Here is a 25,173-nt window from a genome sequence, read left to right as displayed (position 1 = left end):
CATGTTGCTTCTGCTGCTGTGAAGCACCTGAAGGGTTAATAAACTTCTTGAATGTGGTTTTGAGTACCTTGAGGGGTGCAGTTTTTAGAATGGTGTCACTTTTGGGTATTTTCAGCCATATAGACCCCTCAAACTGACTTCAAATGTGAGGTGGTCCCTAAAAAAAATGGTTTTGTAAATTTCGTTGTAAAAATGACAAATCGCTGGTCGAATTTTAACCCTTATAACTTCCTAACAAAAAAAAATTTTGTTTCCAAAATTGTGCTGATGTAAAGTAAACATGTGGGAAATGTTATTTATTAACTATTTTGTGTCACATATCTCTCTGGTTTAACAGAATAAAAATTCAAAATGTGAAAATTGCGAAATTTTCAAAATTTTCGCCAAATTTCCGTGTTTATCACAAAGAAATGCAGAATTTATTGACCTAAATTTACCACTAACATGAAGCCCAATATGTCACGAAAAAACAATCTCAGAACCGCTAGGATCCGTTGAAGCGTTCCTGAGTTATTACCTCATAAAGGGACACTGGTCAGAATTGCAAAAAACGGCAAGGTCTTTAAGGTCAAAATAGGCTGGGTCTTGAAGGGGTTAAGTTATTAGAACATTTTAAACTGTAACTTATATGAAGGCTAGTTCTATAAAACCAAACTGAAGTTCTAACCGTTAAGCAAGACTTTTTCAGTCTGGAACCTCTCCATTTTCAAACCAACAATTTTCCTCCCTCCAAACTAAAATAAATGCTGAATTTATTTCTATAAAAGACAAAGCGATGTACTTTGCTACGCATGCAGTATATAGACAAACTCATAAAACATTGTCTTTATTGCAATTTGTCTTCTTGAGACATTGTGCCCTATGATAAAATTGCAGTAACTGTATACAGTTGTGCAGCAACATTTTCAGGGTAATGGAAACAGATACTATCTGCAACAACCTTTGACAGGGTAAAATACAAATTCAGCATAACTTGTTTCCATTTACAAAGAAGCTTCAGGCTTCCTGGTAACAGATAAGATTAATAATCTATGCTGCTAATAGAGGTAACAAAGTGTTATTGCTTATAGCTTCAAGTGCAAATACTGCACAACTGTTATTTAAAGTTGTGTTCGTGATTTTATAATAGAGACACTGCAGAAACAAGTATATTAAAGCCATGTTACATTTCATTATATATATATATATATATATATATATATATACCGTATATAAATATATTAAAATATGTTTAAGAGAACCCGTGTCCTGATTTATGCTGCTCAAGCCACAGATAACATCTGATTCATGGTGACCATGATTTGGGCAGCATGATTCAGATAAGAGGTTCCCTCTAATATACTTTTTAAGAGATCATGCCCTCCATGTAATAATATGGTAAAAAGCTAGGAAGTGTCTGAACTTTCTTATCACATTGGATACAACTAGGGATGAGCAAACTTGAACTGTAATGTTCGGGGTTCGTAGCAGGCATGGTACCAAACACCGAACACAGACTTTTTCCCAGAATTTCTTTTTCCTGTTTGGGTTCGGTGCTGAATAAAGTTTGTTGAAAGGCTACAGTGCAGCAAATCAACAAGCTTTTAGGCTGCTGACACTTCTGGAGCTATCACAGCAATGTCAAATATTGGTATGGCAGTGATTGGCCAGCGCAACACGTGACCCGGTCTGCCCAGACTAGGGTTAATAACGTCATCAGTCATGAGACATGACCACGAGTAACCCATGAAACGTCGTTCTCAGAACAACACTCCATAGGTTGCAGTAGAGAATCACTGGACATCGTGGGAACACTGAGGATTACAACAGAGTTCCTGGGACTTTTTTTAAAATTATAACTGGGTAAACCAGGGAACGTGTGAGGGAGTCTTTATTCAAGTAAACTTTTTTTTTCCTGTGTGTATCGTTTTAATTTTAAATAAGGGATTAGTAATGGGGGTGTCTGATAGAGGCCTCTCCACTATTAACCGCTGGGCTTAATGCCAGCTGATATTACAGAGCTGACATCAACACCAAAAACTATTACCCTGATTGCCACTGCACCAGAGCAAGCAGGAAGTCTTATTAGGCTGGTAAGGGGCCAATATCCATGGACCTTCCCAGCCTATTATTATCCACCTGCAGCTGTCTGCTTTGCCTTCGCTGCTTATTAAGAATTAGAGGAGACCCAACATCATTGATTTGGGGTCCCCCCATTTTAAAAAAAACAACTTATACACAGAGCAGACAGGGGCAAAAGAGAGCCTAATATTATACTCCTCTCTGGCCATCTTCACTGTTTCCCAGCACCACGCTGCCATCTTGTTACTTCATCTTCTGACTGATTGGAACTAAGTCTATGAGACCTTTCATAGACTAACATTGAAAAGTGACCTCCGACTGACTCCAGCAATCACAGGCCACAGACTGCTAGAGGCCCACCGGAGCGGCGCAGATGAATGAAGATGGCAGCAGGTAAGTTTAAGCCTAGATACAGAGAACTTAGATTTGTAGCACCACTCCAGCACTGCAATAAAAAAAAAGAAAACCTGCTGGGGTGGTGCTTTAAGGTATTGCATTATTGCTCCAGAATTAATTATCTGACAATCTGTCGCTGAGCTTGTTCTGACAGAAGAGTTTATAATTCTCATCTCTTTTTCTGAGTTCCTCTCAGTTGATGTATGAGAGTGTGCAGCGAAAAGAAAAAAAGAGCCTGCAAAAATGCAAAAAATATTTTTGGGCCCAAACACATGTATTTAAGCAAAAAAAAAGTACCCAAACTGTGGACAACTCTTATCGATTTATCAGTTTTTTCTAACACATTTTTTCTTCAATAGAGTCCCCTTACAAACTTGAACCTGCTTGATCGCTAGTACAATACTTTTATAGAGCAATATATTGTCATCTTACCAATCTGCTGTGAAGCCAAGATTGTGGGGGTATACATGGCAGAAACGGAGTATCAGAAGGTCTCCAACTGCCATGACAAACCATTGACAACCTGCAAATAGGGGAGCAATGGGGTGACACATGGATCCCCACCATCTGGCCACTTAAGAGTCTGTGGTTCCTACTAACCACAGCATCTATGGATATACACAATAGCAGACACAGACAGAAAAGGGCTCCTGTACAAGAATAGTATTTGGGCCCTTTGCAGTTCAACAGTTTTGCTATGACAGAAGCTGCTGCTTTGGAGGTGGAGGTGGGGCCCCTTTACCTCTTGGGCCCCTGTGCGGATGCATCAATGATATGTCCACCTCTGGGTATAGTGTTTTTTCTATAGTGTACAGAGGATTACAGCGCCCTGTGTTATAGCCATTGTCAGTTTCGCTTTTACTAACTTAATGGAGCATCCATAGTTCAGGCCTACTTCTAGGTTTCCATCTCTAGTATAATCACATTTCTCTGTACAGGGCTGGAACCAGAACACTAGGAGCCCACATGACTACCTGATGCATTCTGAGGCTCATTGAGTCGCCATTGACATCTTACTGTATTATTTTCTTCCCCTCCCCCATCACAGTCCAGAAGAGGCACCACACAGAGTGTCCTGGATTAGCCAGAAGCTCCAAAAAATCACTTCACAGCAAATAGCGTGGCCACAAACTGGAGGCAGCTCAATAAGGGTTAGCAGCACCGACCACATTTGTCTCAGTGTAACCAATGCTGGGATTTGTAGTTCTACCGACAGTCACACCTTATGCACCTGCTCACATCAATATACTAATCCAGTGGTCAGGCATCTAGATGGTAAATACATGCATCATTACTTGCACTCCTCTCCTTTCACTCACCTATCCCTCACAAAACGAGCACGCCCCCAGAGTAATGGAAACCAATTGTCCTGGAGCTGATGCGCCCCTGTGCGGCCTGCCAAACTGCGCTGCTACCTCAACTCTGGCACAGAGATACCTCTTTCAGGCGGGAGTGGTGAGGTGATGGCGCACATGCAGAGGATAGAGGCAGCAGCGCTAGTGCTGAGGAGATGGCTTGCTTGCTTGCCTACAGAGAGGGCTCTGCGTGCCCAATCTGGCATGCGTGTTATAGATTCGCCATCACTGTTCTATATTATAAAGCTATAATATTAAGAAACCCTCTCTGATCAATCATCGTAGCTGTCACAAGTGATTCCTCTTTCACACATTGCTCAGTTTTCCACTTATTTAAAGAAGCACTTCCATCAAAATTTGTATCCTCTTAAAATATTGCAGTCATCATATTGTATATCACTGTGTACTTACAAATACTTATTTTGCCTTTCTACCCAGCCAATTCTTCTCTTTTCCATTAAGTCTATGATAGCTTGTGTTTAAAAACTGACTAGTTGAATCCTTGTAAGCTCTATGTAGAAAGAGGAACTCTCCATTCCACGCGTGAATCAACATTAGAACTACCATGCTACTCACTGCAAATTCCCTGGTAGGGTGAGGGGCTGAGCAGCTTGGTCAGGGGTTTCTACATAGAGCTTATAAGCATTTAGCTAGTCAGTTTTTAATCATGTGATGTCATAGACCTAATGAAAAAGAGAAGAAATAACTGGGCAAAAAAGTAAAATTAGCAAGTGTAAGTACACAGTGCTATATAATATGATAACTTCAATATATTAAGAGGATAAAAATGTTGATGAGAGGAGGAGTGCTTCTTTAAACATATACCCCACAGATCAGGCTTTATAAGCCTCTTCTTTACTACTAGCAACAAATTACTCAATAGATATATCAATTTATAAAAAAAATGCTAAAGTAAAAAATACTGTATACCCCTATACTTGGCACAACACGATTGAGCTTCATATAGTCAAATAATGACACAATGAACTAATCTACTACAAAATCTCATTCCAAATATAAGAACCCCAAAACATTTGCAAGACTATGTCTTGCTGTTGGCTATAAAATAAAAACACTAAAAGAACAATGCTTAACAAATGAAACCACCACACATTTCTACTAGATGTAATATGTAGAGGACAATAATAGAATTTATTCAATGGGTACAAAAAGTGGAGGGTTTTCACACAATTATTAATAAGAATGCTAATGTGTTTCAAAAAAGGTAATGGTGGAAGGGTCGTTGACTTGGCCAGAATGTTGTAGGACTCTTTGAATTCCCCTTTACCAATAATTTTCTTGAGAATCTTGCTCAGAACCTTTAAAGAGAAAAACAATTATAATAAGAAAAGTGATCAGAGTGATGTAGAAAAAAGATAATTTTCTTCCCGCAGTATCCATCTACATTCAGGCACTGTGCAGACTAGTAACACTATTAACCTGCAGATTAACCCCATAGCTGCAGGTTAATAGCATTTTTTTCTGATGACAGGTTCCCTTTAAATGGCTTTTCGCGACTTAGGGTACTTTCAATCTATGGAATAGGCAACAACTTTCCAATTACTGGCGGTCTGACTGCTTGTTCCACCAACGATCTTGAGAACTGTGGTTCTGAAGAACCACATTTTAATGGAGCAAAGGTTGAACATGCACACTGACACTTCATTCATTAATTCTGTTGGAAGTGCCAAAGACCAGCCAAGTCCAGCACTCGACAATGACCGACGCTCCCATTAAGAGGGAATGGAGCAGCAGTGTGCATCCTCAACCATTTCTGTATTCACATTGGGCTCTTCACAGCCACGGTTCTCAGGATCGCTTGTGCCAGTAGTTGTCAGACAACCAGCGATCGGATAGTTAGACCATATTTAATGAATAGAGAATAGCCTTCAAACTGATATTGTGAACCATTTCACAGACACCTGCTGTCAAAGGAAAGTTGGAAAGTCAGCAGATACACATTGGTCTGTCCTTGTACTGTATAATCATTTTGTAACACATATTCCATGACAAATATTTAATGACCAATACCATTATCATGTCTAGACAGAACATCTGAGCAACCTAAACGTAGCTAGTCTCAACCTGAAGAATGTTGCAATGGCTTGCTTGACATGAATACAATACTTTCTGTCATATGAAGGTTATTTCTGTCCTGGACTAGATGCATTGTTATAATACTAGTCAAAGTCTTATGCAGAGAGGAAATATTCAAAGTATACACATGTAAGCCAAGACAGATGAAAAATGCGGAGATACAGAAAGAAATTGTGAGAATGAATGATGTACATGATGGCGCTGAAATATACGGATGAAATGAATTTGACAATTAAAGAATGACAATAAAATGCAAAGAACATGGCTTCCTTACTGTGCGATTTTGCAATTCGTGGCTGACACGTATCTTCCAGTATAGTGGATATTACACCGCACCACATTATTGGTGAAATCAGACTCCAAAACAGAGTACTTGGGATTGACTACTACCTATAAGACAAGCGATATTGATTAATGAGAGACACTATGATAACCTACAAGAAGACACCTTTCAGCTCTCTTACCTTGAGTATATAGTTTCCTGGTTTTACTTCTGTTATATCAATCCATTGACAGTCAATGTCAGCATTATAAGTATCATAGCATCCAGGACTTAGACCCTAAAAGACAGACATATGTTGTGAACTCCAATACTGTAAATGCTTTAAAGAAATGATAGAAAAAAACAAAATATCATTTTAGCAAATACATTAGCAATAATATAACTATTCACCAAAGGAACCATGGTCGCTCACCTGAGTGTGAGATGTACATGCATATCTCTTGAGGTTCCCAAAGTCACATGTGGTATCCTCCAAACAGAAGCTAGCCTTATGTCCCTCTGCTACTTTCCGTCCTGTTGCGGCATCCAAAAGATCATAATGACTGAATTCATCCATACTATGATAGTGCCTGGAATGGAAAATTCCAAAGTCATTGTCTTCTGCTAAACTACATTTCCACCCCCCCATTGTCAGTTCTCCTCCTTTTTCTCATGATATATGATGCAATGTTATAATCATAACATTGAATCAGTAATGACCAAATAAATTAGAACAAGACCTAAATGATCGAAACAAATTTTCATGGTTTTTTAACAAATCATTATTATTGTCTTTGACAGTTAACTAGTCATGGCTAGTGTTAGTGGCCATAAAGAGCTACTTTAATAACAAGAAAAGGTGGATAATTACGAAGTAGTATACTGATACCCTTCTGGTACTCACTGATGGCAGCTGTGCCATTCCCAAGTCTGGCGGGGTCGAGTAGGCAAGAAATCTGCAGTTCCCTGGTTCTTCACTCTTTGAGGAAAGCGAAGCAGAACTCTAACATCATAATCTGTAGAATCTGCTGCATATGCGGAGCTGAGAATATAAAGAAAATGGGAGCAGTGACAATCTGTCAAATACCTTGTATAGTCAAGATACCTTACAACACATTGTTTTTCTCTATGCAAATGAGTAAAACTTGTTATAATACGCTGTCACTTATATTGTATAGTAAGTAGGTAAGTAGTGATGAGCGAGCGTGATCGGGTAAGGTGTTATAGGATTCGGTGTTATCCGAGCATACTCGTGTGCTAATAGGCAATCTTGGGCATCCTCGCATACTATGCTCAAGTCCCCGTGGCTGCATGTCTCGTAGCTGTCCGACAGCCACAACACATGCAGGGATTGCCTAAAACAGGGAATCCCTGCATGTGTTGCTGCTGTTGAACAGCCGCGAGACATGCAGCAACATCGACTCGAGCATAGTATCCGAGCATGCCGAAGATAGTCTATTAGCACATGAGCATGCTCACTCATCACTAATAGCAAGCAAAAAAGGTTCACTTTCTGAGATTCCATTAACTTGGGCTTTGCAGGATTGCTCTGTTATGGCTTATGCAGACAACCATAGTTTTGATCCGAGTCTGATCCATCAAAACATCGAATCACACTCGGACTAATCTTGTTCTATTGGGCCGCGCACATAATTGTGCTAAAAAATTACAGCATGCACGGTTTGCCTCTGATAATCATAGTGCACCTGGCCATTCAAGTCTACTCGTGCTTGAAAAAAATCAGCCAGCACTCGAATGACATCTACGCGCGGCCAATTTTCACGGACATCCAGAATGGGGAAAGGGTTTTTTTTTTATTTTCCACGTCCAAGAAAAACAGATCCCATTCTCATCATACGGCTGGGATCACACATGCGAGAAACACATCCGTGTCTCGCATTTGAAATCCAAGCTCTGGAGCCGACACTGTGGAGCGGAGCGTGTGGCCGCATAGCAACACATGGAGCCGCACGCTCCGCTCTGGAGCTTGGATTTCACATGCGAGACATGGACGTGTTTCTCGCATGTGTGATCCCAGCCTACTGTGTTCATACTCTGGTTAGCATAATCGCAACGTTTTTATCTGTGAGAAACGATTGTATGACCTTCACCTTAGCTTACACATCCACTTAGCTTAGCTTACACATCCAGTTCAATATATCCTAGATATAGCCTGCTAGTAGTTCAATGTATCAATTATATATATATATATTAGAAGCAGATTTTCTTAATATGTGAGTAACTGTTGTGTAAATGTAATAAGACAATCAACGTGCCGTAACATCTCTTTACTGCCTTGAATATTGTTAGCAGCCTTGTTCTTATGAGCTGCCTCAACCATGTAGTTAGAAATGTCACTTAATGATTCCCATAGGAATTTCATAATTTCTCCAAGCAGTTTATCGTACAATTTCTTTGCCTAAAAAGGAAAAACATAACTGAGCATGCAGACATGTTTACTGCAGCTAAATGCTAAACATTTAGGGGAACACAATGACACATCTCTTGTGACAAACTGCAATGAACAAATCCAAAAGATTATTTTAGAGTATTATTCTTTTAGGCTATGTGTCCACAGCATTTCCGCAACTCCCTGCTGCGGGTAAAACGCATGCGAATGTTGTTTCCCGCATAACACAGTGTTTTGCAAGCGTTTTTAGCTTGCAGAATGCTTGCGTTTTCCAATCGATTTGAAGCATCGCTTGGAAAAGTGATTGACAGGTTGGTCACACTTGTCAAGCATAGTGCTTGACAAGTGTGACCAACTTTTTACTATTGATGTTGCCTATGCAGCATCAATAGTAAAAGATAGAATGTTGAAAATAATTTTTAAAAAATATCGTTATTCTCACCATCCGACAGCCCATGATCTCCTCAGCGGTGCTCCCGGTCCGTTCCGTTCCCAGGGATGCTTTGCGCGAAGGACCTTTGTGACATCACGGTCACGTGACCGCGACGTTATCCCAGGTCCTTCGCGCAATGCATCCCTGGAACGGAAGCCACCGCATGTACCGCTGAGAGGCGGGAGGACTTCGGGGCCATCAGAAGGTAAATATATCCCTATTTTTTATTTTAATTCTTTTTTACAGAAATATGTTTCCCAAGGGCCTGGAGGAGAGTCTCCTCTCCTCCAGACCTGGGGACCATCCACACATGAAGTGCTCACTTTACGTATGGTGGGCATAGCCACATGCGTAAAGTGAGCATTTCAATGCAATCCTATGGCTGCAGGATCACCGCAATTCCGCAGAAATAATGAACATGCTGTGGATTTTACCGCTATGCGATTCCGCAGCGGGAAAATCCGCAGCATGGGCACAGCAACTGCGGACTCACATAGGATTGCATGGGAATGCGGTTTTTATGCGTTTCCGCTGCGGCAAAAAAACGCAACGTGGGCACACAGCCTAACACATACGTGTTTTATACAGTCGAGTGAAGGAGGCCTAAGATGTAGTACAATAATCTAAACTAAGCGTGTGTTCACATGTGGCATTTTGCCATGCGTTTATTGCATTTTTTTTTCACTGATTTTTGTTTTACAAATGCAGCATTTCACTGTCTCAGCAAAATGAATGAGAATTCTGAAATCTCATGAACATGTTGCTTATTTTTCTTTTAGAAATTGCTTCCAATCTGTGAAATGTAAATTCCTAAAACATTATTGCAGCATGTTTCACCCATTCTAGTGAATGGGAAAAAAAACATAATAATAATTCATCAAAAACTAGCACAAAAACATGGCAAAAATGCACATTTTTTATACCGATTTTTTCCTGCTAAGGCTACGTTCACACTAGCGTTGTGCGACGCACAACGCACCGAAAAACGCGTGCAAACGCACGCAAAAACGCTGCGTTTTTCGACGCGTGCGTCGTTTTTTGACGAAAATCGGACGCAAGAAAAATGCAACTTGTTGCGTTTTCTTGGTCCGACACTAGCGTCAAAAAAGACGTACGTGTCGGAAAACGCAACAAGCAAAAACGCATGCGTCCCCCATGTTAAACATAGGGGCGCATGACGCGTGCGTCGCCGCTGCGTCGCCCGACGCTAGCGCGACGCACACTAGCCGAACGCTAGTGTGAACTTAGCCTAAGAGACAAATACTTGTGGACATACCCTAGGGCTATATTCACACTTGCTTTTTTGCTGCGTTTTTTTCCACAGGCAAAACCTGCTCTCTTGGCAATAAAGAAGCTGCTCACCAAAAACGCAGCAAAAACTGATAATTGCGTTTTTTGCTGTGTTTTTGCACTATCCCATTGTTTACTATGGGTGAAAAAACACTGCAAATACACAGAAAAAAGAGGAAAGAAGTGACTTGCTGCAGTTTGCAAAAGTGCAGCAATTTTTCAAATCAGTCAGGAAAAAAACAATGTGTGTGTATGAGACTTCTGACTTGCACATGTCAAAGTTGGATCTAATTATCCGATCGCACGCTTTCATGCAAATCAAAGAGTCAGTGGAAAACATCGGATTACACTCTGACCTATATTAATCTATGGGGACATGTAAAAAAAGGAAAAAATTACAGCATGCCAGAGTTGGATTTGCTTATTGCAGGGGTGTCAAACTGCATTCCTCGAGGGCCGCAAACCATGCGTGTTTTCAAGATTTCCTTAGCATTGCACAAGGTGCTGCAATCATTATGTGTGTAGGTGATTAAATTATCACCTGTGCAGTACAAGGAAATCCTGAAAACATGACCTGTTTGCAGCCCTCGAGGAATGCAGTTTGACACCCCTGGCTTATTGGATTGCATGCTTTCATGCAAATCAATGAGTCCGTGGAAAACATCGGACTGCACTTCAATGTCATCTGAGCGTAGTCTGATTTTCAGATTTTCATGGACTGACAAAACGGAGAAGATGGAAAAATGTTTTTTTTTTTCAATCTTGTCCTCATCCAAGGAAATCGGAGGACACTATGCTAATCACTCGGAGTTTGATCATAGTGTGATTAGCACTTTTTGGCCCGATTTTCTTGGATAGAATAAAATACTGTTGTGTGACCTTCGCCAAAAAAGAGAATGTATTTGTACTATAAATCAATCAATGATACAAACATTACATCAATAATATGAAAACATTTTAGACGTTATATTTTTAGATAAATTTTGTTGTAAATTTGTTGTTCCAAAAGTGTCTACCCTTACAGGAAGAGCTTTTCCCATTATACAGATCATGTACTGTACACAAGCATGAACCGTAGAAAAGATTTGGAACAAGGCAGCAGTCACTAGATGGGAGAGCAATGGAGCAAAGTTACTGTTTGCTTATAGGGTAACAGATTAGAGAACATAGTGTTCAACAACTACTGGCTCGTGTCTACGAGAACAGAAAACCCTTAAGCAGTCAAAGGGTTGGCAATTTATTTTATCTGTATTTCCTACGTTTGCTATACTTTTCTAGTTCCTCCTAAAGTTCAAGGTAATCGCTGTAAGAGAACAAACGTTTTGTATCGCTAGATGAAATATTGTTCTGATTGGTTGCTAGAAGTAGCTCCTCCACTTTCTCAACTCCTAAATGAGTGTGAAACAATGATTACATTAGATGTATATGGACTCAGGAAGAACTCAAAGTTCATTTATGCTTACGCTTAAGGCCAGGGACAACAGTATTAACCTCTTTACCCCCAAGGGTGGTTTGCACGTTAAAGGGACTCTGTCACCTGAATTTGGTGGGACTGGTTTTGGGTCATATGGGCGGAGTTTTCGGGTGTTTGATTCACCCTTTCCTTACCCACTGGCTGCTTGCTGGCTGCAATATTGGATTGAAGTTCATTCTCTGTCCTCCATAGTACACGCCTGCGCAAAGCAATCTTGCCTTGTGCAGGCGTGTACTATGGAGGAGAGAGAATGAACTTCAATCCAATATTGCAGCCAGCATGCAGCCAGCGGGTAAGGAAAGGGTGAATCAAACAACTGAAAACTCTGCCCATATGACCCAAAACCAGTCCCGCCAAATTCAGGTGACAGGTTCCCTTTAATGACCGGGCCAATTTTTACAATTCTGACCACTGTCCCTTTATGAGGTTATAACTCTGGAACGCTTCAACGGATACCAGTGATTCTGACACTGTTTTCTCGTGACATATTGTACTTCATGACAATGGTAAAAATTCTTTGATAGTACCTGCGTTTATTTGTGAAAAAAACGGAAATTTGGCGAAAATTATGAAAATTTCGCAATTTTACAACTTTGAATTGTTATGCAATTAAATCACAGAGATATGTCACACAAAATACTTAATAAGTAACATTTCCCACATGTCTACTTTACATCAGCACAATTTTGGAACCAAATTTTTTTTTTGTTAGGGAGTTATAAGGGTTAAATTTGACCAGCAATTTCTCATTTTTACAACACCATTTTTTTTTAGGGACCACATCTCATTTGAAGTCATTTTGAGGGGTCTATATGATAGAAAATACCCAAGTGTGACACCATTCTAAAAACTACACCCCTCAAGGTGCTCCAAACCATATTCAAGAAGTTTATTCACCCTTCTGGTGCTTAACAGGAATTTTTTGAATGTTTAAATAAAAATAAACATTTAACTTTTTTTCACAAAAAATTTAATTCACCTCCAATTTGTTTTATTTTACAAAGGGTAACAGGAGAAAATGGACCCCAAACATTGTTGTACAATTTGTCCTGAGTACGCCGATACCCCACATGTGGGGGTAAACCACTGTTTGGGCGCATGGCAGAGCTCGGAAGCGAAGGAGCGCCATTTGACTTTTCAATGCAAAATTGACTGGAATTGAGATGGGACGCCATGTTTCGTTTGGAGAGCCCCTGATGTGCCTAAACATTGAAACCCCGCACAAGTGACACCATTTTGGAAAGTAGACCCCCTAAGGAACTTATCTAGAGGTGTGGTAAGCACTTTGACCCACCAAGTGCTTCACAGAAGTTTATAATGCAGAACCGTAAAAATAAAAAATCATATTTTTTCACAAAAATTATCTTTTCACCCCCAATTTTTTATTTTCCCAAGGGTAAGACAAGAAATTGGACCCCAAAAGTTGTTGTACAATTTGTCCTGAGTACGCAGATACCCCATATGTGGGGGTAAACCACTGTTTGGGCGGATGGGAGAGCTCGAAAGGGAAGGGGCGCCGTTTGACTTTTCAGTGCAAAATTGACAGGAATTGAGATGGGATGCCACGTTGCGTTTTGGAGAGCCACTGATGTGCCTAAACATTGAAACCCCCCACAAGTGACATCATTTTGGAAAATAGACCCCCTAAGGAACTTATCTAGAGGTGTGGTGACTGGTGAGCACTTTGACCCACCAAGTGCTTCACAGAAGTTTATAATGCAGAGCCGTAAAAATAAAACAAAAATTTTTTCCCACAAAAATAATTTTTTTAGCCCCCAGTTTTGTATTTTCCCGAGGGTAACAGAAGAAATTGGACCCCAAATTTGGTGCCCAATTTGTCCTGAGTGCGATGATACACCATATGCGGGGGGAACCACTGTTTGGGCGCATGGGAGGGCTCGGAAAGGAAGGAGTGCCATTTGAATGCAGACTTAGATGGAATGGTCTGCAGGTGTCACATTGCGTTTGCAGAGCCCCTAATGTACCTAAACAGTAGAAACCCCCCACAAGTGACACCATTTTGGAAAGTAGACCCCCTAAGGAACTTATCTAGATGTCTGGTGAGCGCTTTGACCCACCAAGGGCTTCACAGAAGTTTATAATGGAGAGACGTAAAAATAAAACAAACATTTTTTCCCACAAAAATTATTTTTTAGCCCCCAGTTTTGTATTTTCCCGAGGGTAACAGGAGAAATTGGACCCCAAAATTTGTTGTCCAATTTGTCCTGAGTGCGCTGATACCCCATATGTGGGGGGGGGGAACCACTGTTTGGGTGCATGGGAGGGCTCGGAAGGGAAGGAGCTCCATTTGGAATGCAGACTTAGATGGAATGGTCTGCAGGTGTCACATTGCATTTGCAGAGCCCCTAATGTACCTAAACAGTAGAAACCCCCCACAAGTGACACCATTTTGGAAACTAGACCCCCTAATGAACTTATCTAGATGTGTTGTGAGAGCTTTGAACCCCCAAGTGTTTCACTACAGTTTGTAACGCAGAGCCGTGAAAATTAAAAAAAAAAACTTTCCCCAAAAAATTATTTTTTAGCCCCCAGTTTTGTATTTTCCCGAGGGTAAGAGGAGAAATTCGACCCCAAAAGTTGTTGTCCAATTTGTCCTGAGTACGCTGATACCCCATATGTGGGGGGGAACCACCGTTTGGGCGCATGGGAGGGCTCGGAAGGGAAGGAGTGCCATTTGGAATGCAGACTTAGATGGAATGGTCTGCAGGCGTCACATTGCGTTTGCAGAACCCCTAATGTACCTAAACAGTAGAAACCCCCCACAAGTGACCCCATATTTGAAACTAGACCCCCCAGGGAACTTATCTAGATGTGTTGTGAGAACTTTGAACCCCCAAGTGTTTCACTACAGTTTATAACGCAGAGCCGTGAAAATAAAAAAAAAATTTTTCCCCACAAAAATAATATTTTAGCCCCCAGTTTTGTATTTTCCCAAGGGCAACAGGAGAAATTAGACCCCAAAGGTTGTTGTCCTATTTTTCCTGAGTACGCTGATACCCCATATGTTGGGGTAAACCCCTGTTTGGGCACACGGGAGAGCTTGGAAGGGAAGAAGCACTGTTTTACTTTTTCAAAGCAGAATTGGCTGGAATTGAGATCGGACGCCATGTCGCGTTTGGAGAGCCCGTGATGTGCCTAAACAGTGGAAACCCCCAAATTATAACTGAAACCCTAATCCAAACACACCCCTAACCCTAATCCCAACAGTAACCCTAACCACACCTCTAACCCTGACACACCCCTAACCCTAATCCCAACCCTATTCCCAACTGTAAATGTAATCTAAACCCTAACTGTAACTTTAGCCCCAACCCTAACCCTAACTTTAGCCCCAACCCAAACTGTAGCCCTAACCCTAGCCCTAACCCTAGCCCTAACCCTAACCCTAGCCCTAACCCTAGCCCTAACCCTAGCCCTAACCCTAACCCTAACCCTAGCCCTAACCCTAGCCCTAATGGGAAAATGGAAATAAATACATTTTTTTAATTTTTCCCTAACTAAGGGGGTGATGAAGGGGGAATTGATTTACTTTTATAGTGTGTTTTTTAGCGGATTTTTATGATTGGCAGCCGTCACACACTGAAAGACGCTTTTATTGCAAAAAATAATTTTTACGTTACCACATTTTGAGAGCTATAATTTTTCCATATTTTGGTCCACAGAGTCATGTGAGGTATTGATTTTTGCGGGACGAGTTTACGTTTTTATTGGTAACATTTTCGGGCACGTGCCATTTTTTGATCGCTTTTTATTCCGATTTTTGTGAGGCAGAATGACCAAAAACCAGCTATTCATGAATTTCTTTTGGGGGAGGCGTTTATACCGTTCTGCGTTTGGTAAAATTGATAAAGCAGTTTTATTCTTAGGGTCAGTCCGATTACAGATATACCTCATTTATATCATTTTTTTATGTTTTGGCGCTTTTATACCATAAAAACTATTTTATGGAAAAAATAATTATTTTTGCATCGCTTTATTCTCAGGACTATAACTTTTTAATTTTTTTGCTGATGATGCTGTATGTCAGCTCGTTTTTTGCGGGACAAGATGACATTTTCAGCGGTACGATGGTTATTTTTATCTGTCTTTTTGATCGCGTGTTATTCCACTTTTTGTTCGGCGGTATGATAATAAAGCGTTGTTTTTTGCCTCGTTTTTTTTTTTTTCTTACGGTGTTTACTGAAGGGGTTAACTAGTGTGCCAGTTTTATAGGTCGGGCCGTTATGGACGTGGCAATACTAAATATGTGTACTTTTATTGTTTTTTTTAATTTAGATAAAGAAATGTATTTATCGGAATAATATATATATATTTTTTTTCATTATTTAGGAATATTTTTTTTTTTTTTTTACACATTTGGAAATTTTTTTTTAACTTTTTTACTTTTTCCCAGGGGGGACATCACAGATCGATGATCTGACAGTTTGCACAGCACTCTGTCAGATCACCGATCTGACTTACAGTGCTGCAGGCTTCACAGTGCCGGTGGTCATAGGGGCCCAACCCACCTCGACGGGATAGTACATCCGATGTCAGAAAGGGGTTAAACAATTGTCCAATGCTTTAAGACAAGTGGCATCAGAATAACTGGCAGGCTTTTTCTCCTTCCTAAATATGCATGTTGTTTGGAAGTTCAGAGAATAGAAGTCTCAAAGTGGAGCTAGTTGGTCTTATATCATGTTTGCATTTGGATCTAATCAATAAAATCAATTATTATGTAAAGGAACATTTGAATTAAAGTTAAATTTAAATTGTACCAAGTTGTCTCTGAAATGGTCTCTGTATGTGCACGAATTACCCTACTCAACACCTGCCTGGTAGTAGGTCTTCTACACCATGTTCCAAATTATTATGCAAATTGGATTTGTGTCATAAAGATTTAATTGTTTTGTTTTTCAAATAAACTCATGGATGGTATTGTGTCTCAGGGCTCAATGGATCACTGAAATCAATCTTAAACACATGTGATAATTAGTTTTCCAGGTGATTCTAATTAAAGGAAAACTACTTAAAAATGATGCTCCACATTATTAAGCAGGCCACAGTTTTCAAGTAACATGGGAAAGAAAAAGGATCTCTCTGCTGCCGAAAAGCATCAAATAGTGCAGTGCCTTAGTCAAGGGATGAAAACATTAGATATTTCCCGAAAACTTAAGCGTGATCATCGTACTGTTAAGAGATTTGTGGATGAATCTGAGCACAGACGTGTTCGTGCTGATAAAGGCATAATGAGAAAGGTTTCTGCCAGGCAAGTTCATCGGATTAAGAGAGCAGCTGCTAAAAAGCCATTACAAACCAGCAGATATTTGAAGCTGCTGGTGCCTCTGGAGTCCCTCGAACCTCAAGGTGTAGGATCCTTCAAAGGCTTGCTTTGGTTCATAAACCTACTATTCGGAACAGTGTTCACAAGCAGAAACGGTTACAGTGGGCCGAGACATACATGAAGACTAATTTTCAAACAGTTTTGTTTACTGATGAGTGTCGAGCAACCCTGGATGGTCCAGATGGATGGAGTAGTGGATGGTTGGTGGATGGCCACCATGTTCCAACAAGGCTGCGACGTCAGCAAGGAGGTGGAGGAGTCATGTTTTGGGCCGGAATCATGGGGAAACAGCTGGTAGGGCACTTTAAGGTTCCTGAAGGTGTGAAAATGACCTCTGCAAAGTATATAAAGTTTCTGACTGACAATTTTCTTCCATGGTATAAAAAGCGGAAACGTGCCTTCAGGAGCAAAATCATCTTCATGCATGACAATGCACCATCTCATGCTGCAAAGAATATCTCTGAGTCATTGGCTGCTATGGGCATAAAAGGAGATAAACTCATGGTGTGGCCACCATCTTCCCCTGACCTCAACCCTATAGAGAACCTTTGGAGTATCATCAAGCAAAAGATCTATGAGGGTGGGAGGCAGTTCACATCAAAACAGCAGCTCTGGGAGGCTATTCTGACTTCATGCAAAGAAATACAGGCAGAAACTCTCCAAAAACTCATAGGTCCAATGGATGCAAGAATTGTGAAGGTGATATCAAAGAAGGGTTCCTATGTTAACATGTAACTTGGCCTATTAGGATATTTTGGAGTTAAATAGCTTTTTTGTTCAGTGAATGTGAAGTCCTAATGCTGCAAATTGCACAAATGAGCATTTTCAGTTCTTTAAAACATATCAAATATTTAGAAATTCTACTGTGCCTAATAATTTGGAACAGTGCATTGAGTTTTTATTCATTTTGGAGATTATACTGCTATCATTGGGAGGTTTCTTCAATAAAATTCCATGTATACTCTAACGGGTGATGACTTTTATTAGACTGACTGTCATTTGCACCAACCATTTAGGAAAATCCGAGAAAAATATCTTTTGCATAATAATTTGGAACATGGTATAGTAATGCCGGGGTCACACTACTGTATGCTCTGCTGCAAGCGGGAGCTGATTGTCATGCATCTGTGCTCCGAGCCTCTCAGATTGGAGCACAGCTGCACAGGAGGCAGAGAAACTAATTTCTCCATTGCCGGCATCGGTGTATATCACTCAGCACTCGGATGATATCCGAGTGATGAGTGCTGTGTCACTCGCACCCATAGACTTATATGGGTGCGAGTGCACCAAGACTTGGCCGAGTGTCGGTGACAATCGCGGCATGCTGCAATTTCATTCGCATGTATAAGGCCGCCGTCACACATGCGAGTTTTACGGACGTAAGAGCGCAGAATCTACGTCCGTAAAACTCGCAAAAAATACCGCACAATTATTCTCTATGCCCCTGCTCCTATTTGCCGTATTTTACTGATCAGTATTATACGGCTTTCTACGGCCGTACAAAATCGCAGCATGCTGTGTTTGTCACCGTACTGCGCAAGAAATACGCCAATGAAAGTCTATGGAAGCGTGAAAAATACGGATTACACACGGACAAGCAGTGTGACTTGCGAGAAATACGCAGCGCTGTTAGAGAGAAAAGCCGGTAATTCAGTGCGGTGTACAGTAAAATCACACTGACAGCTTACAGTAGAATAGGTAGAATAAATGTGTACACATAGAATAGGTATATATATATATATATGTCAGTGAGACACATATATGTATATATATTAATATTTATTCCAGCGCTATACAGCTTGAAAGCCGGTAATTCAATTACCGGCTTTTTCTTTCTCCTTCCTAAAACCCAACATGATTTGAGACATGGTTTACATACAGTAAACCATGTCTTCTCTCCATTTTTTTTGCAGATTCCACACTACTAATGTCAGTAGTGTGTATCTGCAAAATTTGGCCGTTCTAGCTCTTAAAATAAAGGGTTAAATGGCGGAAAAAATTGGCGTGGGCTCCCGCGCAATTTTCTCCGCCAGAGTAGTAAAGCCAGTGACTGAGGGCAGATATTAATAGCCTGGAGAGGGTCCACGGTTATTGGCCCCCCCCTGGCTAAAAATATCTGCCCCCAGCCACCCCAAAAAAGGCACATCTGGAAGATGCGCCTATTCTGGCACTTGGCCACTCTCTTCCCATTCCCGTGTAGCGGTGGGATATGGGGTAATGAAGGGTTAATGCCACCTTGCTATTGTAAGGTGACATTAAGCCTAATTAATAATGGAGAGGCATCAATTATGACACCTATCCATTATTAATCCAATTGTAGTGAAGGGTTAAATAAAACACAAACACATTATTTAAAATTATTTTAATGAAATAAAAACAATGGTTGTTGCAGTATTTTATTCAACGCCCAATCCAGTCACTGAAGACCCTCGTTCTGTGAGTAAAAAAACATAATAAACCAACAATAGCTCCCTGGCTTTCTAGGTAATTTCCCACGATCTATGAACAGCCAGCAGAGGGCGCCTCACCGCAAATAAAGCTAAATATAGATCATTGATCTATTTTTAGACTCATTCCCCGGGGTTTTGCAGCGAGGAGCAGCCTGCATTAGCACAGCTCCTTGCTGCAAAATGTTTTAACCCCTTCAGAAGGATTTACATCGTTGGACGTTACAGATCTGCGGAGGGTAAGTATATTGTTGGTTTATTATGTTTTTTTACTCACAGAACGAGGGTCTTCAGTGACTGGATTGGGCGTTGAATAAAATACTGCAACAACCATTGTTTTTATTTCATTAAAATAATTTTAAATAATGTGTTTGTGTTTTATTTAACCCTTCACTACAATTGGATTAATAATGGATAGGTGTCATAATTGACGCCTCTCCATTATTAATTAGGCTTAATGTCACCTTACAATAGCAAGGTGGCATTAACCCTTCATTACCCCATATCCCACCGCTACACGGGAATGGGAAGAGAGTGGCCAAGTGCCAGAATAGGCGCATCTTCCAGATGTGCCTTTTCTGGGGTGGCTGGGGGCAGATATTTTTAGCCAGGGGGGGGCCAATAACCGTGGACCCTCTCCAGGCTATTAATATCTGCCCTCAGTCACTGGCTTTACTACTCTGGCGGAGAAAATTGCGCGGGAGCCCACGCCAATTTTTTCCGCCATTTAACCCTTTATTTTAAGAGCTAGAACGGCCAAATTTTGCAGATACACACTACTGACATTAGTAGTGTGGAATCTGCAAAAAAAATGGAGAGAAGACATGGTTTACTGTATGTAAACCATGTCTCAAATCATGTCGGGTTTTAGGAAGGAGAAAGAAAAAGCCGGTAATTGAATTACCGGCTTTCAAGCTGTATAGCGCTGGAAAAAATATTAATATATATACATATATGTGTCTCACTGACATATATATATATATATATATATATATATATACCTATTCTACGTGTACACATTTATTCTACCTATTCTACTGTAAGCTGTCAGTGTGATTTTACTGTACACTGCACTGAATTACCGGCTTTTCTCTCTAATATATGTGTCTACTGACATATATATATATATATATATATATATATATATATATATATATATATATATATAGACAGTATATATATATTTTCTTTTCTTTTTGGGACACATGGATCACTTCTATAGCGGTATGCTGGTTTTGCTAGCCTGCGAGAAAACCACGCAGTACGGATGCCATACGGATTACATACGGAGGATGCCATGCGCAAAAAACGCTGACACACCCTGCCTACGGAGGAGCTACGGACCACTTTTTTCGGGACTTTTCAGCGTATTACGGCCGTAATATACGGACCGTATTGTTTTACGCTAAGTGTGACGCCGGCCTAATACGGCCTAGAAAAAAACAGTGATGTGAGCTTCCCCACAGATTAACAGCGGTCCGAGTGCTATGCGATGTTTTATAGCATAGCATTCGTCCGTATTCCTCGCAAGTGTGACCTCGGAATTAAAGGTGAGTGGTGACTATGAGTTCTTCTAAAGACCAGTACAATTCCTTTTATACTATCTGTAGGTTTCAGCCTCTATTTTAACAAAGCAGGTTTGGAAATGAAAGTTCTGATTGATTGTTATGGGTGATTTTGTCATTTTTATCAGAACAATTTTATAGCACTAGGCTTTTTTGCCAAAGGTTCTTAGTAAAAGCTCATCTAAGATCCTGAAACCACAGGTTGTAGATAAGAAATTAATTTGTATTCTGGAACATATTTTGAGGGTACAAACCTAGAGAGACAACGTTCTTCTGCTGCGCAGCGTAGGGAATATAGATGAGCTCGCTGTACATAGGTTGCAGCCTGGACATAGCTTGGATCAGGAACCAAATCAGGAAGCCCTAAAACAGAAAACAAGATTAACTAGTGTCATTATCTGAAGAAAATGGAAACTTAATTAGACAATTTCCTTTTGTTGTATGGTTTTCTTAAACCATCCATTGATAAGTTTTAATCTTTGGAGAAACCCCAAACAAATGTTTGATACCCCTACAGTACTGGAATACAGAAAATAAGTATTATATGCCTATATACAGACTGTGTGTGAGACTTGCAGCTGCGCTGGATCCTCATGGGGGAGACATACACAATATAAGTTTCTGCTAATAGCTGCATGCATGTTCAAAAATCTCTGTTCTATTATTTCAGAATTCCTGAGGAGAATTTTTGAAAAAAAGACTTTCAATGAGAAATCACAAGAACTTGGCTGAGATGCATACATTTTTCATGGCAATATCAAAAAATTCAATCATCCTATTCCCCCTCCACCACTCAGACGAGGGGTTTAAGAGAGGCCTGGATGTCTTTCTGGAGCGTAACAATATTGTATCTTACAGTTATTAGGTTCTTTAGAAGGACGTAGATCTGGGGATTTATTCTGAGGGAATATAGGCTGAACTGGATGGACAAATGTCTTTTTTCGGTCTTATTAACTATGTTACTATGTTACTAAAATGTACAATGCTTCAACTATACAACTAGTTATTTTTCAAGACACTAGCAGTAAACTCACCTCTTCCACTGTGACCATTACGGAAAACACTCCCAACACTGGCTCTTCCTTGTTGCCCAGTCTGTGATTCACCTCCATTGCTTGGAGTATTAGCAGCCCGACTTTGTGGTTGATAATATTCTGGCCTTTGTGCTCCATAGTAGCCATCTCCCTGACTTACTCCCCCATATGGGGGAAATCCTGCATCACCACCTCCGCCTGCCACAGGGGGGCGTACTGGATCACTGTCTACAGGGATATCACCTCCTCTGAAAAGGCTATGGGCAAATCGTCTGTCAAGTCCATCCTGGGGCACAGCAGGATTGACTGGAGCTGGCTGCCTTGGGGGCAAAACTGGTGGAGCAAAATATGGTGGTTGAGCAAAAGGTGGAGAAGGTTCCTCATAGAAATCTTCATAACCTCCCCCCCAAGGAGGTTGTGCAGCATAGCCACCCCCACTTCTTGTATAGCCATAACTTTCATCATATGTCTGAGGATAAAATTCAGGTGGCTGGGGTACAAAGGGTGGCAGTTGTCTTGGGACAAAAGACTGACCTACAGAATTTTGGGATGATGACTGACGTATTCTAGTACTTCCACCTCTTCCACCACCTGCACCCCCAGCCCCTGCAGATGGAACAAAACGACTTGTGCTAGCAGTTTCACCTGCCCCTTGCCAATTATCTGGCACCTGGCCAAAACCAAATGGATGACGAGTATTGCCCCTGACTGTCTGAGATCCAGTGCGTGGTAAGGTGGGTGCTTGACGACGGAGATCCACACCACTTCTCCCTCCATCTACTACAACTCTAGTTCCTCCTGTGCCCTCTCCTGCAGCCTGGTATTCTGACCCCGAATTCAGTAGCCGGTAACGTCTTCCACTTTCTTCCCACTGTATCATTTGTCCCCAGCCTGCCCCATCTTGACCCAGGCACAGGGAAAGTCCTGACAGAAATAGGCATAGTTGTGCTAACAGAGCCATGGTGGTGTCCTCCCTTCAGTGACAGACTGAGGAATGTGGTAGTGAGGTGCCAAGCTGAATTGAGTAAAGCTGGTCTTCAATGTTCACATGAACAAACACATGTTGGCGAGAACAGATATGGGTCAATAGAGCTTCCTTGCTGTAACTGGGTGATGAGAAAAAAGTTGTGAGCAAATTTGAGGTCTGATAAGAAGAATCAATACAGCAGTAAAGCAGAAGACATCAACTACAGGTTCCTGTCATGTAGACCAGTGGTAGTTCAGGAATCCTTGACAGGTCAGCAAAGGATGGTGCAGTTAGGAGAGACTCTGCAGGTCCCTGCCAGACACTTCTCAATTTCTCCAGCACAGGAAGGGTTATCAGTCACATTCTTTGTTCTCCAGGTCCTGTATTCTGTTCATGTTGGTCAATAATTTGCTGAACCTTGCAGTGCTGTCAAGTCCCTTGTACGCCCTCTCCTCCTTATCTGTCTCCTCCGTCACTCCATCCTTTTTCTGTATCCATTTCTCCTATAACTTCCTGTTTATCCCCCTCTCCCTCACTTTTCCCTCTCTCCGCCCTCCTTTCCTTCCTCACTGCCCCTTCCCAAACTTTCACTCATGAGAACTGTGTGTGCAGCGCAGCTCTCCCCCTTATTCTCCAATCTCCACACTTTTCTGTACTGCATAGTTACACAACATGTAGGAATGATAATGTAACCTATTCTCTACTGAGAAGGCTAGAATGGAGTGTTTTCGAGGTGACTTCATGGAATGAATAAATAGGATAACCAATTTCCCAGTAGTTTCATAAAGCTGTAAAGAAAAACTATTTGAAGTGAATATACACGAGTCCATGACACATTTCTATAGGTGACTTTACAGTTACCTGGCAACAAAGTGAGTGGTGTAACCTGAAAATCATGCAAAATCTCCCACAAGTTCCTAAACATTAATGGGTCTTTTATAGCGTTAATGTTCTTATATGAAACAAAGGCAACTTTTGGGGCCCCCAAAGCTCCAGGGCCCATGGCTGACTGCAACCCCTGCACTCACTATAGTAACACCTTGGAACAATGTACTGGATGGAAGGAGGAGTGCATGCAGGCAGCAACCTTCTCACTCCACTCTATTTGACACAGTGGATGGATTGGTTACAATGTAAAGGGCTGAAAGCGACAACTGTGCAGATGGTGCCTTATACAGACTTCAATCTTATTAACTTTACAGCGAATTCCCTACAAGTGGGCTAGAAAAGATGAGTGAGCAATCAGCTTCCTTTAACTCATTCCACTCTAGCTGATTTTACTGGCTACGATGTATTGAACCAAAGGAATAGTGTGTGTGCATTCTGTCTCTTTTAACCCACTCTATTCTTTCTGACTATGTAGTTAGCTGGCTGCAATCAGTGGGGTAACTAGAGTCTGGTGGGCCCCGATGCAAGATTTGAATCCGATCCCTCCCCCCCTCCATATCTACATATGTCTTCCATCCTGGTATATATGTCCCTCTTTATGGTATATATATATGGCCTCATTCCTGGTATATGTCTCTTATCTTGGGCACCATCCTGGTATATATCCCCCATCCTAGTATATATTTCTCCTGTTTTGCTGCTGTTCTTTAATGTATAGAAGGAAAATCAACCATTATACTCACCAGGGGTGAACATAGAAGTCATGGGACCCCATATCAGAAGTATAATGCACTCCCCATAGGCCTCCATATAATATAATACATTCCCAATAGTCCTAACCCTTCATATAGTGTAATGCACCCCCATAGTCCTCCCTACAGTATAATACACCCCTCATAGTACTAACTATATTATAATGCACTCATTATAGTACTCCATATAGTTTAATGCACTTCCCATATTCCTCCAAATAAAAAATGCACACTCCATAATTCTCCATACAGTATAATGTGCCCACCATACTCCTCCATACAGTATCATGCACAGCCCATAGTCATCCATGTAGTATAATGCACAGCAAATAGTCCTTCATATAGTATAATGCATAGCCTATCCTGGTATATGTTCCCCATCCTGGCATATATTCCCA

The 25,173-nt window shown here is 41.0% G+C and overlaps 1 protein-coding gene across 1 annotated transcript; it reads right to left on the bottom strand.

Annotated features, from left to right (window-relative positions):
- Positions 1 to 4,938: 4,938 nt before the first annotated feature.
- LOXL1 (lysyl oxidase like 1) lies at positions 4,939 to 23,682 on the bottom strand. Its single transcript, XM_069765642.1, has 7 exons — positions 22,169 to 23,682; positions 21,389 to 21,497; positions 7,076 to 7,213; positions 6,605 to 6,761; positions 6,374 to 6,469; positions 6,184 to 6,299; positions 4,939 to 5,131 (listed from the first exon to the last, which is right to left on the bottom strand). The coding sequence occupies exons 1-7, from the start codon at positions 23,127 to 23,129 to the stop codon at positions 5,125 to 5,127; spliced, it is 1,584 nt and encodes a 527-aa protein (XP_069621743.1). The 5' UTR covers positions 23,130 to 23,682; the 3' UTR covers positions 4,939 to 5,124.
- Between the last annotated feature and the right edge of the window lie 1,491 nt (positions 23,683 to 25,173).

Source organism: Ranitomeya imitator, chromosome 4 (genome assembly GCF_032444005.1).
Source record: "Ranitomeya imitator isolate aRanImi1 chromosome 4, aRanImi1.pri, whole genome shotgun sequence".
Taxonomy (NCBI): domain Eukaryota; kingdom Metazoa; phylum Chordata; class Amphibia; order Anura; family Dendrobatidae; genus Ranitomeya; species Ranitomeya imitator.
The sequence above is the reverse complement of the archived record's forward strand: the minus strand, read 5'-3'. Positions and strand labels throughout refer to the sequence as shown.